At 41.6% G+C, this 14,539-nt stretch overlaps 1 protein-coding gene across 13 annotated transcripts in view; it reads left to right on the plus strand.

Moving 5' to 3' along the window:
• Window positions 1-3,417: 3,417 nt before the first annotated feature.
• trim36 (tripartite motif containing 36) overlaps window positions 3,418-14,539 on the plus strand; it is a 34,258-nt gene continuing 23,136 nt past the window's right edge. The window contains exons 1-2 of one of the 13 annotated variants that reach the window (XM_069523597.1): window positions 3,418-3,917; window positions 10,144-10,390. In XM_069523597.1, the coding sequence (XP_069379698.1) occupies window positions 3,855-3,917; window positions 10,144-10,390 (310 nt within the window). In that variant the 5' untranslated portion in view covers window positions 3,418-3,854. Of the gene's footprint in view, window positions 3,918-8,219; window positions 8,516-10,143; window positions 10,391-14,539 lie in introns of those variants that run through there. The other 12 variants (XM_069523598.1, XM_069523600.1, XM_069523601.1 and 9 more) reach the window with 12 other exon arrangements.

Below are 14,539 nucleotides of genomic sequence, written 5' to 3' on the forward strand. Positions count from 1 at the left end.
GGTTGATTTATCACAGAAGAAATATGCAATAATGTAATTAGAACATGTGGAGTAGGTAAAGTTAATTTGGTCTAATTAACAAAAACAACAGATCTACAATAGTTTGTATTCCACAGCTTTTCAACACATTTAATTGGATCCCTATAAATATATCCCTGTAAAAACTTTTATTTTGTTGACTTATTGGATCTGAGTCATGATTAAACACACACTGGGCACTATGTCCTTCAGCCATTGATCTTCAGTGACAGTAATGACTTGATGAAATTATTTATTATTTTATTATTAAAGTTAAATAAAAATGATGTGGAGGCATCGTGACCGCATCTTATTAGAAATTGGATATGACAAAAATGCAAAAGATCCATCTCTAACATGAGCGTCCTGCAACATGCTCTAAATTCTTTCAGGCTGAGATTGGGTCTTTGTTTGTTTTCTACATGCAGTTGCAGCATCTTTGCTTAAGGGAGAAAAGAAAATGTGTCATCACTAATTTGGTTAATGTGTTATCTCCCTTGCCAACTGAATATCTGTAAACGACTCAAGTCCTTATTTGCTCTCATGTTTTCGGCTCTGTGAAGCTGTATGACTCAAAAAGGATCTATTTTTAACTTTGCACATAACAACTGGTCACCATTTTCCCTAATTTGCAGCAGCAGCCCTTCATTTTTCTGCAGCGTGGATGAATTGCACTTTATTGAAACTCATTTTTTTTCCTGTTCTTTGTTAGGTCAGTGACTAACACATAATTTAAAGCCCTGGGGGAAGGGGGGGGGTCCACTGGCTGCAGAGCTCACATCCAAACACACAGAGTGTCACCTGGGAGTTACAGCAGAGCACAGACTTCACTGTTGGCGCTGATTAGGAAATGTGATCCTGACAAATGTGGAGCAGTAACACTCAGAAATCCAGTCTGGGTGTAGAGGTGATATAAAGTCAAACAGCACATGATCACAGTTTTCATTATTTTTCAAATATAGAGATTCATTTGAAATAGAATGATACTCTTCATCAAGATCCCAGAATTATTTCATGGGAAATCTGTAAAAAATGCCATAAAAGAACATCTTGCAATGTTAAAGAAAGTAAAAAAAAAATCTGAATCCACCCACTGACCTGGAATTGGATCCATCCAAGTTTCACTGTGATCTGTCCACTATTTTTTTGCTAAATAAGAAACCAATGCCAATCATAACCTCGTTGGCAGACCTCCACTAAGGCTAACGCCCTATCTCAACATGTTAAAGACGGTGAAGAAATGTTCCTGGATCCACCCAATTATCTGGAACCAAATTTTTATGGCTTCTTCCTTCATGTCATGCCGCACCCTTCCACAACACTTCATGGAAATCAGGTGAGTAGTTTTTGCACAATCCTGCTGTAATACTGTATAACTAAGGTTTCAGAATGTAATTTCATCCCCTGTGAATAGAACCAAACCCAGATTGTCTGGAGATGCTCCCTCAACAGCAGGCTGCCACTGTACTCTGGGTGTGGTGACAGTCTCCTGTTCGACAGACAGGTTCCACCAGTGTGGCACCAGAGACACGTCCTCCTACACTGCCACCGACCCGAAGAGGCCGAGTTGCAGAAAACCCAGACAAACACAATGATGACTCCCATTTTCTGAAAAAGAGATTGTTGTCAAGTTCCAGTGTTTGTCAAACACACGCAAACCCAGACGACACAGACCTCTGTGTTTCCATCCTCCTTTGTTTTAATGTTTCTTGGATGGAGCTGCTTTCACCACACAAGTCTACAAATACAGTGTTTACACCAAATTGCATCATGTGGCATGAATTACTCCTTTTTTAAAGATCCACAGGTTATTGGATGAACTTGAATGTGCTTATTCTAGAGCTGTTCTTATTTAACTTGAATCAATTCTATTTAAACTCACTAATCAGTGCATGTTATTGATTATTCAGTCAAGTGGGGGGAACTGAGACCCACTGCTGTGGCTTTTTTATGGGGCAGTCAAGTGTCATTGGAGATATTACATTGCAGCTCTTGGCTCATCTTTGACCCAAGAGGATATTTAAATGATTGTGATATGTTGGATTTTTTTTTACATTTTACATTCTGCAGCTACAGAAGAGCCAGAGTCTCTTTATTTCTAAATTCTTACTATAATGCTTTTATAGTTCAATCGTTCTGGTTATAGATCCATGAGAAACAGGTTTTAAGGTTTCCATGAAGAGCACAACTATTGTTCTATAACTTAACATTTCAAGACGTAGTAGATTATTGTAAAACTCCTTTTTTATTATTGACTAACATTTATTATCTAGGATGACTTTGTCTCCTTGATGACACAGGACAATTAACACCAGCCAGAATTAAATGTGGATCAGACATTCATGGTTCCCAGATGATGAATCCTATAGATTGTGACTTGACTGGTGATCCTGAGAGAAAAACTGAAATGTAGTTATGTGATGATGTCATTGATGAAAATGATATTGTAGCAATTATTGTTACTGTTCGCCCTGGAGTTTAAATTTTAGTGGTGACAGCTTTTCCCAAATGAAGCCATGTGTTTCCACTGAGGCCAGTTAACAGTGATGATAATCTCAGTGTTTGGTAGCTTTTGGAAACATTGCTCAGCTGCTGAGATGAGTTAGTTTTGTCAGTCTGCCAGTGCGTCCCCCTCCTCCTCCTCCCGCCCCTCCATGTGCTCAATGGGGTGGAATATGTCCGCATGAAGCCATGAGGCCATCTGGTGACGCGGAACAAGTGGCATTGCCAGAAAAAAATTAAAAAACAGGGAACCTAATCCGGCCTCACACATGCCGCGCCTCACATTCCGGCTCAGCCCTGAAAAAAGTCCATCTGAATCTGTCACATTCATGAGGCAACTGTTCCCAAACCTCCTCCCCCAACAACCACAACAACAACAACAGCAGCAAATAAAACTAACAAACAGTACAACACCAAGGACAACTGATAAAACAACACACAACAACAGCAGGGGACAAAATCACTGATAGATAGACTGACAGACAGACAGAGATGGAAAGATAGATAGAATGATGGGTGGATGACAGACAGACGAATAGATACATAGATAGATGGATGGATGGATGGGTAGATAGATAGATGGATGGATGGATGGATGGGTAGATAGATGGATGGGTAGATAGATAGATGGATGGGTAGATAGACAGATAGATGGATGGATGGATGGATGGATACAACATATGCGCACGTGAGTTGCGCCTCCAGCCATGCGTAAACAGGCCACGTTTGTGTGTGTGTGCGAGGAAACTTAACTGGACGCAGCACTAATAGATTTAAGACCCCCCCCCCCCGTCTTCAGACTGACGTGGTTATGATTGTTCCTGCAGAGACTGATGGGTAAAACCAGGATCCATTCTCTCTGTACGCGGACTGATGGATGACAGATGACGGGGATACAAAGAGCTGTGTGCGCGGAGACATCACCGCGGAGGGACGAGGAGGGAGATGGGAGAGTGCGCGGAGGAGACGAGGGCGGAGTTTTCGCTCCAAGATGAGGCCAACTAAAACAAAATTGGTCGCCGGCGCATGTACCGTCGACTCCACACACACACACACACACACACACACACACACACACACACACACACACACACACACACAGGCGCACACGCACACACGAGAGGGAGGGGAGAGAGGAGAGAGGATGGGGATGTGGTCTGAGGAGCAGCTTCTCTCTGTTCACGTTACCTCACCTCCCTGTGTGAAGCTGTGATCCAAGCTGCCCGCGTGTGTTCCTCCACATTTTAATATCTGCATCATCTTCATCACCTCCATCATCACCTTCATCTTCACCTTCATCATCTCCTTCATCGGCAGCAGCAGCATCTGTAACCATGTCGGACTCCGAGGACATGACGGAGTTCGCCAGCATCGTGGAGCGGATCGAGCGAGGCGAGGTGAGTGAGTCCCCCCCGCACACACACATCAGAGGATGATTTACGGTTCTCCTGACAGCAGCGGGCTGTCTGTCAACATGTGCCCGACATCAGCAGCGCCGAGCCGGCCTGCAGAGCTGTCAGGGGCCGGAGAGGAGAGGAGAGGAGACAAACCCACACCTCTGTCTTTCTATTCTATTCTGTTCTGTTCTTTAAACATCATGTACTACATAGACTGTATGTGTACTACATATATTCTGATATTGTCACATGATCTGACTGAGGGTGTTTTCTGTTGAATGAACATGTGTCTGTAGTCAGATCCACACCTTTCTATTCTATTCTATTTTAGGTAAATGCCGTTGAAACCTATTCAGTCAAATGAAGCTCTATTTATCCTTTACAAAGCATTATCTTATATTCAGAATTTACAATATCATCATGTCAAAACACGATTCTATTCTATTGTTTAAATATTATTTACTAATATTCGGATATTGTAATCTAACCTGATCTGAGTGAGGGAGTTTTCTGTTGAGTGACGTGTCTCACAATTTTAGGTACATGCCTCTTCTAATACAACACCTAATTAAGCTTCAAATTACAATATACGCTCATAATAGGCTATTAATCTATTCTGTTCTGTTCTACTCTTCTTAAATTAATACATGCATTTTTAATACATATATTCTGATATTAAAAAATCATGTGACTGAAGTTGTTTCAGTTGAATGACCATGAGTCTATATCCACACCTCTATTCTATATTATTCTATTCTATCTATTCTATTCTATAAAGATATTAAGACCAACAGTTAAATGTATGCCTCTGCCAGTGTAATTATATCAATACAAAATCTATTTTAATCAGCCTGTATTTGACATTATCTTATATTGTAATATAAATTAAAAATATACCCCATAATGTGCCTTAAAAAAACATATTCTATTCTTTTCTATGCTATGAGATTATTTCAATTGTATAAATAAACTAGTCTGATTTCAATTATATCAATTTAGCCAATACATTATAGGCCATTGTAATATGAAGTGATACTATAATACTATAGCAATATTGTTCTGTGATATTCTTTTCTGTTCTGTTCTATTGTCAGCTGTGGGTCTCTATTAATGCCAACACTATGCTTCAACAGTTCAAAAGCATTGATGTAATCTCATATCTTTATGTTGTTTAACATGATATTATTAAGTACTTATCCCTTTAACTGTATTCTGATGTGGTAAGAGGATCTGAGGGGTTTTTTCTGTTAGGTTTACACAGACTCATCCATTCTCCATTCTATTTTGTGTCAGGGCTTTATGGCTTTGAGGCATAAGCTTCTCTTCTATTCTTAGCAGAGGAGAAAACGTGAACATAAAGACTTTAATTAGAGGCCTCGGTTGCTGCGTGAGTTGGTAGTTCGATAGCGCTGCAGGCTGGATCACAGACTCTTGTCAGTATGTGGGACACTTGGCAGCAGCTGCGTGGTTGAGGCAGGGCACTCGGTTACCAAGGAGGTGTGTATGTGTCTGCACGGGGGGGGGGGGGGGGGGGGGGGGGGGGGGGGGGGGTCTTTACCCTTTTCACCTACTTCAGTCTGACATAACGTGTTGAAATGCAGACCCCCTGCTCACACAAGCTCTGACATTCATCCAAGCATGTATGAGCTGTGTGTGTGTGTTTAATGTGTGTCATGAAAAAATAGAGCAGACTGTGTGCACACGATTGATTCAGTGACTGGCCACAGTTGCTGAATTCAGTAATATTTCGAATTAGAGTAATATTAAAATTAGAATTAGGCCTCTCTTGCACAGTCAGCAACGAGGTTCACTCTTTTCTCTGTAGTGTTAATTTAAAATACACAGGGGCCTTATTGTGAGAGATTCATTGTAGGGTCACTTTCTGTAGGCTAGAGTATCAAAATGGCAGCCCAGCATGTAAACTTATGTTTTTTTCAGTGACACTGTGTATTTACAACACAAATAATCAATATAGTGTGTGACTACATTTGGAATTGTGTTACATCGTCTGTGGAAATGCAACACAAACTATGAAGTTGAGTATTAACGTTTGATTTGTCTGATTAACAGTCAGTGCTTCTTTGTAATGCTTTGTTGGATGTCCAGAAAATGCAGATGAGGAAATGTAAGAAACCTTTTGCTCAGACACTTAAAGGTTTTCTGAGCAATAAGGATGTGTTAACGAATAAAATAATTCATTGTTGAAAAACAGTTGCAGAAAGTAGATATTAGATAGAAATCTAGAAGTGCATGCTGGGACCTCTGTTGTTTCATTTGTTTGCAGCCAACAAATGACTCAACAGAAAGATGTCTGCAGTGCCCTCAGTGACGTCTGGGCCGGTAAATTATAGTTCAGACACTTCACTCGGATCATTATGCGCAATAAGCTACTGCACAAAGTAAATTAATTGCAGCTCCCTTCCAAAATTCCCCAAAGGACGTTTCATGGTCCATTCTGTTCTTTAACCCAAACATTGTCAGGTTGACCTGATGGGGGGCCCAGTGTGCAATTTAATGAAGTGCAGACCTTAAAATGGCCACGGGGCAAGCAACTAGCTGATAATAAATCTCTTGAAATAATGGATCGGACATTAATAGAAGTGTGAACGTAAGTCGTAGCTTTCACGGGCCTCTTTTGTTATCTGTAGAAACCTCATGGTTCAAGAATTCCACCTTTTACTTACATAGAGGTACCAATGAATAACTTTAAACCACTGCCCTCTACGTGAATTACAGCCAATTTCACTTTAACAGGCACTGAACAGGCTCTCTATAGGCAGACTACGGTGATTAGCAATGTTAGCATGCTACCACTAACCCAAAACAGTGAACATACCAAAAACAACAGTTACACATCTATTCCTGTCCCCTCCTTCTTTCCACCCACCTCTCCTCTCTCCACCATCTCTGTCTTTTCAAGCCAACTGGTCGAGGCAGATGTTCGCATACACTCAGTCTGGTTCTGCTGGATGTTTCTTCATAGTAGAGGGGAGATTTCTCATTAACATGCTAACGATCTGCATGTTAGCAAGTGAACATTTCGCTTAAACTCAAACAATAAAGAACAATATGAGCTGGTTGATCCACAGACTGGATATAAAGATGGACGACGCAGCTCTTTTATCCAGAAATGAAGCCAAGCTATCAAATGTGAATGTTGCCATCTTGTGTCTGTGGAGTCGCACGATCAAGGGCTGGAGCCCCGGAGGCAAAGTCCCGCTGATATACCTGCTTGTCCAGGGGGCACTATCCTCAGCTGAAATCTGAGTAGCCCCTGAAGTGTCCCTGTCCTGTCAGTAGTCTTTAAAAAAAACTAATGAGTCACTTAGTAGCAATGCAAACAGTTTGTTAGAAAGATGTTTTAAGTACACAACGTGTTTGAACAAGGAGCAATTATCAAAATATATTTAATGATGTGTGCCTTTGACCGAATATACACCTTATTGAACCCAGAATTGAAATCTGGACACATAATTGTCCCCTCTGTGTGAAGTGTGGCCCCTCTATGGCCCTTGTTTTATATAAATCCTAGATACGCCACTAATTAAAACCAAACTGTCCTGAAACGTGAACACGTAAACGTACATGAATTTGACCAAAAGGCAACGACCTAATCTCACAGAAACCATTTTTGAGAAAAATGTGTGGGTGTGGATTTATGACCCATACTGCAGCCAGCCACTAGGGGGCGATCCAGACGCTTTGGCTTCACTTCAGGGGAGAAAATGCTGTGTCACCTGTGTTTACATATAATGTATGGTTTAATCTCCTCCATGTTTGTGGATGGGACATACAAGTTAATGTACATATCAAACGACTTTTTCTCAAATATGGTCTCTGTTGTATGAGGAAGTAGCCTGTTGTCACACTGATGTGTGTGTGTGTGTGTGTGTGTGTGTGTGTGTGTTCCTGATGAGTGAGGCAGGATCTATAGACTCATACTGCAGACAGCCACTAGGGGGCAATACAGACGCCTTGGCTCCACTTTAGTGCAGCAAACACCATGATGTCATCCATCTTTACATGAACTCTTGGCTTTGATCTCTTCTTACACACCGATGCCTCTTGAAACATCATTGAAACCTGTGTCTGATGGACACAAACAGTGGGATGAAGGACGTAGATTAAGTTTACGTGGAGCACTTGAAAGCAGCAGCAGTTCCTATGGAGACCACCCCCCCCATCCCCTCCCCTCCCCTACTCTCTCTGTCTTTCTCACACTCCCCCCCTGTTGTCTCCCCACCCCCCTGTGTGAGTGAGTGAGTGAGTGTGTGTGTGTGTGTGTGTGTGTGTGTGTGTGTGTGTGTGTGTTGAATGGGCTGCTGATTCACCACAGCTCTCTCTCTCTCTCCTTCTCTCTCTCTCTCGCTCGCTCTCTCTCCCCCTCTCTCTCCCAGCAGCTGCGTCTCTCTATTTAAAATCACTCCGCCGTCCTATCGGCATCTCCGGCTTCGCTCCTGCAGAAGTTGCGCTTGAGTTTTCTGGACAAAACTAAACACCAGAGCTTGTCGGATCATTTCATTTAAAGCACGGAGGGTTTGACTTTGTCCCCCAGCATGTCTGCAGAGAAGCGGCGTAGCATCGGCGGCACAGCGGCGGTAAGTGAAGCGGGAGCCGGGCAGGATTCGTGGAGCTCGTCGGGAAGATGATTTAAAAAATCGTTTGTCTTTAGGTTTCGTCATTGTTGTGTCACAGCTGCGTGCGGACATTGTGAACGTGCCTCTGTGTTCAGTGGAGCTGTGAGGTTGTGTCTCCTCCTCATTGTTTGAGCCTCATTCTGGTTTAACTTCCTCCAACTCGATGCTTTATTGTCCTTTAACACGTGTGCAGCCGCTTCTCTCACATTAATGACTCACGTTGTTGTGTGTAAAGCAGCTGTCACACACAGGTGGAGACAAGGTGCTGTGAGAGACATGAGACAGACACGAGTAGAAGAAGCAGAGACCAAGTTGAAAGAAAACTGAGTTAAAAGTAACAAGTCAAATAAGCAGAATCAAAACGGTGGAATAAAAGACGTGGTAAAAGTAAGAGGCAAAAGTAAATACAACATTTCAATTAAAAAATAAGTTGTGCAAATAAAATACAATGATGGTGTGATCCTGTTAAAGGCTCTTAAATACAATAAACAAGTTTTAAACCTGGTTTTAAAAGCTGCAGGATTCACACCTGAGGTGAATGGACACCTTCAATATGGAACCACTGGTTGTGTTCCTGGAGCTTTGGAGAGAAACGTTTTCCAAACGTGATCTCCTGTTTCACTGTTTAAGTCTATATTTAGCTGAACATAATCCGCTCTTATGTAATGTATTAGAAACATGGTAAAGACCATAGACTGTATATAAAGACCAGTGGTTTGTTCTCAGTATAATTGAAGGCATAAAGAATAAAAGTGGCACCTGGATGTACCTATCTTTTTTTTATAGGCCCGTTCTTTCCTCCTCTGACACAGCAAAATGTTGTTGTCACAGCTTGAAGCGAAGACAAAAGCTCTGTTTTAGCTTCATCTAAAGATCTTTTAATAATAGCTTGTTGTTCTTACGATCAAAGAAAGCTCTGTCCTTCCTCCGAACACTGAAACCTGTGTTCACCTTCTGTTCTTTTGAGTTTGTTTTTTTTGATGGGTTTGGCGAAATCCTAAATGTAAAAAATATCGGGGGGGAAAAACTTCACATCAGTGCACATCAATAATCCTCAGGATAAATGTCACATTATTTCTGTTGACTGATCGTCTGAGTAAAGGTTGTGGTTTTAAACCTGCATTGACAAACACTTGATAAAAAGCAGAACATGTTCCTCCTCCTCTGTGTTTCACAATGCATAAGCAATATATTGATATAATGAACCTTTGAGGTTATGTTTTCACCCCTGTCTGTTTCTATGTATGTTTGCAAGCAAGATAATGAAAAAACTACTCTTATTACCTTGAAACTTGGTGGAGGGAGGGATGCAGCATGAGTCAGCAAAGAACCCTTTGAATTTGGTGTAGATCCAGAATTGTTTTAATCACTTTCTTTAACATTGTGAGATAGTACGTTGACATTTTCATAGATTTCCCACGGAGATGTTCATGAATCTTGATGGGCTGGGGATCAGACATTTTAGGGGACTGATATCTGAGTGTTTGCAATGTGGTGCAGCTTGATTGAATTTGAGTTCACGTTGCTTTATTGCCCAGACCTACCTGGGAGTATACAACATATTTCAGTAACCATACCTCCATCACCAGGTGCCGATCAAAAACATCGAGAGGGAGCTGATCTGCCCGATCTGCAAGGAGCTCTTCACCCACCCGTTGATCCTGCCCTGTCAGCACAGCGTCTGCCACAAGTGTGTCAGAGAGCTGCTGCAGCTGAACTATGACGACTCTTTCGATGCCGGCTCCGAGTGCTCCATGCCGGGCAGCCCCAGGTCCAGGGTACCCTCCCCCTCCATGGAGAGGCTAGACAGGCTTGTGAGATCAGGTGGGTCTCGGGGTAAGAAAACAAGAACATTTATTCACTCTGAAACTGTGTTCTTTGTGGGCAGGAATTTATTGTGAACACAATAGTGCAGGGAACGGGATTCTCCAAGGTTAAAAGCATTTAACAATAGCGTGTTGAGGCATTAGCAGGATCTGTGGGCGGTCAGCCCGACTATCTTGAGTGAGTTGTGACTTGATGGAAGCTAATAATCAGGCTATTGTGGCACAGAAAGTGCAACTATCAAACGGTTCTGTAGCCATTAGCGATAGCTTCCAACAAAGGCAGAAATTGTTTTATAGTCAGTAATGTCAGGTTCCTGTTTCATTGTCTTCCTCTCAATTCCCAGCAGCTTCAGGTTTTAGCTCTGATGTCATCTCAGCTGCTGCACTCAACAGGTTTCAGTGGCTTGATCCTGGATCCTTTTATAGAGAAGGAGCTTTACAAATGTTGTCATATAAGAAAATATGTTGTAAGAACTGAAGATCATACTCAGTTCCCTCACAAATAAAATCAGTATTGCCAGTGTATAAATTAGAATTTCATGATCCAATTAGCAACACTATAACTAATGCAAATTTAAGGATACCCATGAATAGGCTAATGGAAATGGAGCAAGACATAAAAAGCCTTATTGTATGATGTCTGGGTTTTAGTGCAGTGCAGACACCCCCTCCTCCCTCCTGTCCTAGATCAACTCGAGCACACATTAGATGATTTGATAACTTTACCTCTCAGGCATGCAACTTCTTTAATCCCGTCTGTTTTTACAGGCTTTATTAATGAGACAGCAGAGAAACTTGACAGGCTGTACTTTTGTCTACCAGGAGAAAAGACATATTGACAAGCTCTCTCAAAGCCTGATTGTCTCCTTTGTCTGTCTCTTGTGGCTCAGAGGCATCAAATATCCCCCTCAATCATGCAGTGGCTTATGTATTCATTGGAAAATGTTTTGAGAACAGAGCTATCATTTCTACTTGATCTTAAATCAGATATTATGTAGATGTGTTTAGACCAAGCTGAGCTGGAGCGAGAGAAAGCTGTGGTTCGATGGACAGTGGGTGGGGTGCAGGTTGCTAAATGAACTCGTCACACTATTTTAAAATTCTCCCCCAAAACATGTGCTGCAGTCGAGCTTCAGTAGTTAATGTGTGCTCCTTATGGAGGTACAGTGCTGCTGGTCTGAGAGCTTGGGGTTACAGGACGTTTCCTTAAAGATGTTGTTTAATCCGTTCTTTCGTCCACTCTTCTTCACAAGGGGCCTTTATAAAATGGCGCATGGGATCAATTCTAAAAGTGTAGTAAATCACAGCCCTCCTGGAAATGTGCGCCATGGATTAGCCTCTCATTCTGCCTGCTTCACGCCCACGTTCAAGGATAGATAGTCGATGCAAAGCACGTTTTGAATGTCGAGACAGAAACGAGTTGGCCGATCAATGATTCTTTGTGGTGAATCGTGGCAACAACCGAGAGGAAATGCAAGACAATTCATATTTCTCAAAACAAAAATGGAGGTTTTGTGATTGTGCTGGAGATGTGACTGGATTTACTTAAAGACTTGCTTATTGACACAATCCATATGTGAAGGTAGTGACGATCCGGGAGTGTCTGTTTCAGCCTCCACAGTGTCTCCAATGCAGTGTATGTGCATGATACAGTTGTTCAGTCCTGCAATTCTTTAAGGTTTTTGGACATCTCTGCAGATTCGTTCAAACAATGAACAGCTGTGGTTCACCCCACAACTGACCAATGTGTAGCATGGAATCTGATATGAGATTTTGGTCACGTACTAAAGAATTGAAATAACAAATCACACTACTTATAGATCCACTTCATCACGAACACTCAAACGAGTAATGTTTAATATGAAACAAGAGGTTATATGTATAACTATACTTCTCATATTTCATTTCCACAATCTGGCTTCACCACCTGACTGCGTCGCTTAATTCCCCCGTCATCAGTCAGGGTTTCTTTACAGGTGCACACATTCTCCTGTTTCTTTTGTGAGATCCAAACTTTGTGTACATGCAGAGATTAAACTGTACATGAGGCGCCAGAGCTGTGTCCAACTTCCATACCACATACTAATCCTAAGAAGATTATGTTTACTGGAAAGTGAAAAAATAAGTATAATGTACAGTGTGCATACTAAAAACATGATTTGGAGTTTACTGTTAGTCTGCACTGCAATGCACAAAAGCTCTTTCGGTCATTTAATGGTGGTGATGTGCACTTTTTATAAAAACCATTTTGGTCTTGGTGCAGAGGCAATAGTAGTATTTAGTCTTGTATTTGCTGTATATAATTATTCTGTCGAATGGAAGTGGGACACAACTCAGGACATGGCAGAGTGGACACAAATAACTGCTATATCACTGCCTTAAAATGTTTTACTTGTGCTTTAAAACTTTTTCTCATTTTTAGGTTCTGTGCTAAAATGTATTCATTAGCTGAGTCTCACATCCATACTACACTTACTATTAGCATATTTTGACTGTAAGTGCCAATATATACTCTCAGCAATACATCACTGAAACAAGTATTGTATTTTCTTGTCAGTAAAAATCTTATCTCATTACTTCAAACTAGTATATAGCTCATACTCTACTGTTTAGTATGGATTTGGGACACAGCAAGTGATTTGGTGCTACCTGGTATCATTTCACTTGGAACGCCAAGTAACCTTGGAGCGACACTGAGAATGTGAACCAGAGGAGCGGGGCTGAAAAGATCCCCAGAGTACAGTGACGCAGTGAACAGCTTTTTGGGAGCTATTCAGCCACGGTTCAGAACCACAGAGACTGGGCTCTCAAACACAGCTTCTCTCATTCAGACTCACCCCCCTTCAACCTGAATGAGTTCATTCTTCACTGGCAGGACTGCGTCTGTTGACTCAGGAAATAATCAAATCCTGCTTTTGAGTAAACAAATCTCCCGCCAGTTTGTGCACAAGGGCAACTCTTGTACTCGGGCTAGATGTAAATTGATGCACCATTTCTTTTTGTAATTTACATTTCATTTAGTAGTCTCTCAAAGCTCAGTCCTTTAACATGAACTAATAATGGATCATGTACAGTTGGAATTTCCTTTTGGGATTATTCAGCAAATGTGTTCCTGTGTTAAATCCATTTACTGAGCAGATTATAAAATATAAGAATATTTAAGGTGCTTTTGAAGGACGTTATGAGCCTTATCTCAGAAAAACGGAACGCCCAAGCTATTCTGCCAACCGCCCTCAACACTGGGAGATCGGATCACTGGTAGTCATGGTGACACAACCTGACTGTTGGGAATGAATGAGGGATTAGGTGAGGAGAGAGACAGAAAAGACTTAAGGCTATATTTATCAGTGTGCAGCTTGGACAAGCCTTGCTGTGCTTGGGCAGGGGAAGCACACTAAAACTCCATTAACTCCATCTTTTATGTTACCGGGGCTCAAACGGAGCATGGTGCATTTACGTACAGCTAACCCTTGACCCGTTTTAATTTGGTGAAAGTTCTCATTAAGGAACATTTTGGCATTTTAGGAAATGTAACTTCAGTCACTCGCATTCACTTCCTGATTGGCTTTTATTTATCACAACTCGACTACCAGCGGCAAAACATTGCTAATACTTACTGTCAGTAATGGTTCCATCTGGTCATCTGTCCATGAAAAGCAATCCATCCTTTTAGGTTTTACCATTTCTGATTCTCGTTTTGAGTTTTTTTCTGCAGACTAGACAACCCACTTCCTGTTAACACCTGCACGCACATGCCCAGTGTAAGTGAATGGTCACATGACTAACTGCGGAGCTAAAACCCTCGTCTGGATGGTGATCGTTTAAGTTTTAAAATAAAAATCTATGAGCATGAATGTAGCTGTTATCAAAACCAACCAAATTTCAATCAGAAGTCCAAACTTTTTTTATCACCTGTAACTCTGCACATTTAAAAAGCTTTATATAACTGACTTTTTCTTATATTTGCACTTGATGACCACACCTGCATTATCATGATTAAAGCCTGAGCCTCAAGCTGCATGTTCAAGAGGTTTGCTTCAGTGAAACAAACACTGAACTGTGAAAGCCAGGCAGCAGTGCTGCTGGGATGTTTTCACCTTCAGACTGAGCCAAATGAGCTGTTTCCAGTCTGGATGCTGATTCAGAACTAAGCTCATGT

This window comes from Paralichthys olivaceus, chromosome 4 (assembly GCF_024713975.1).
Source record: "Paralichthys olivaceus isolate ysfri-2021 chromosome 4, ASM2471397v2, whole genome shotgun sequence".
NCBI classification, from domain to species: Eukaryota; Metazoa; Chordata; class Actinopteri; order Pleuronectiformes; family Paralichthyidae; genus Paralichthys; species Paralichthys olivaceus.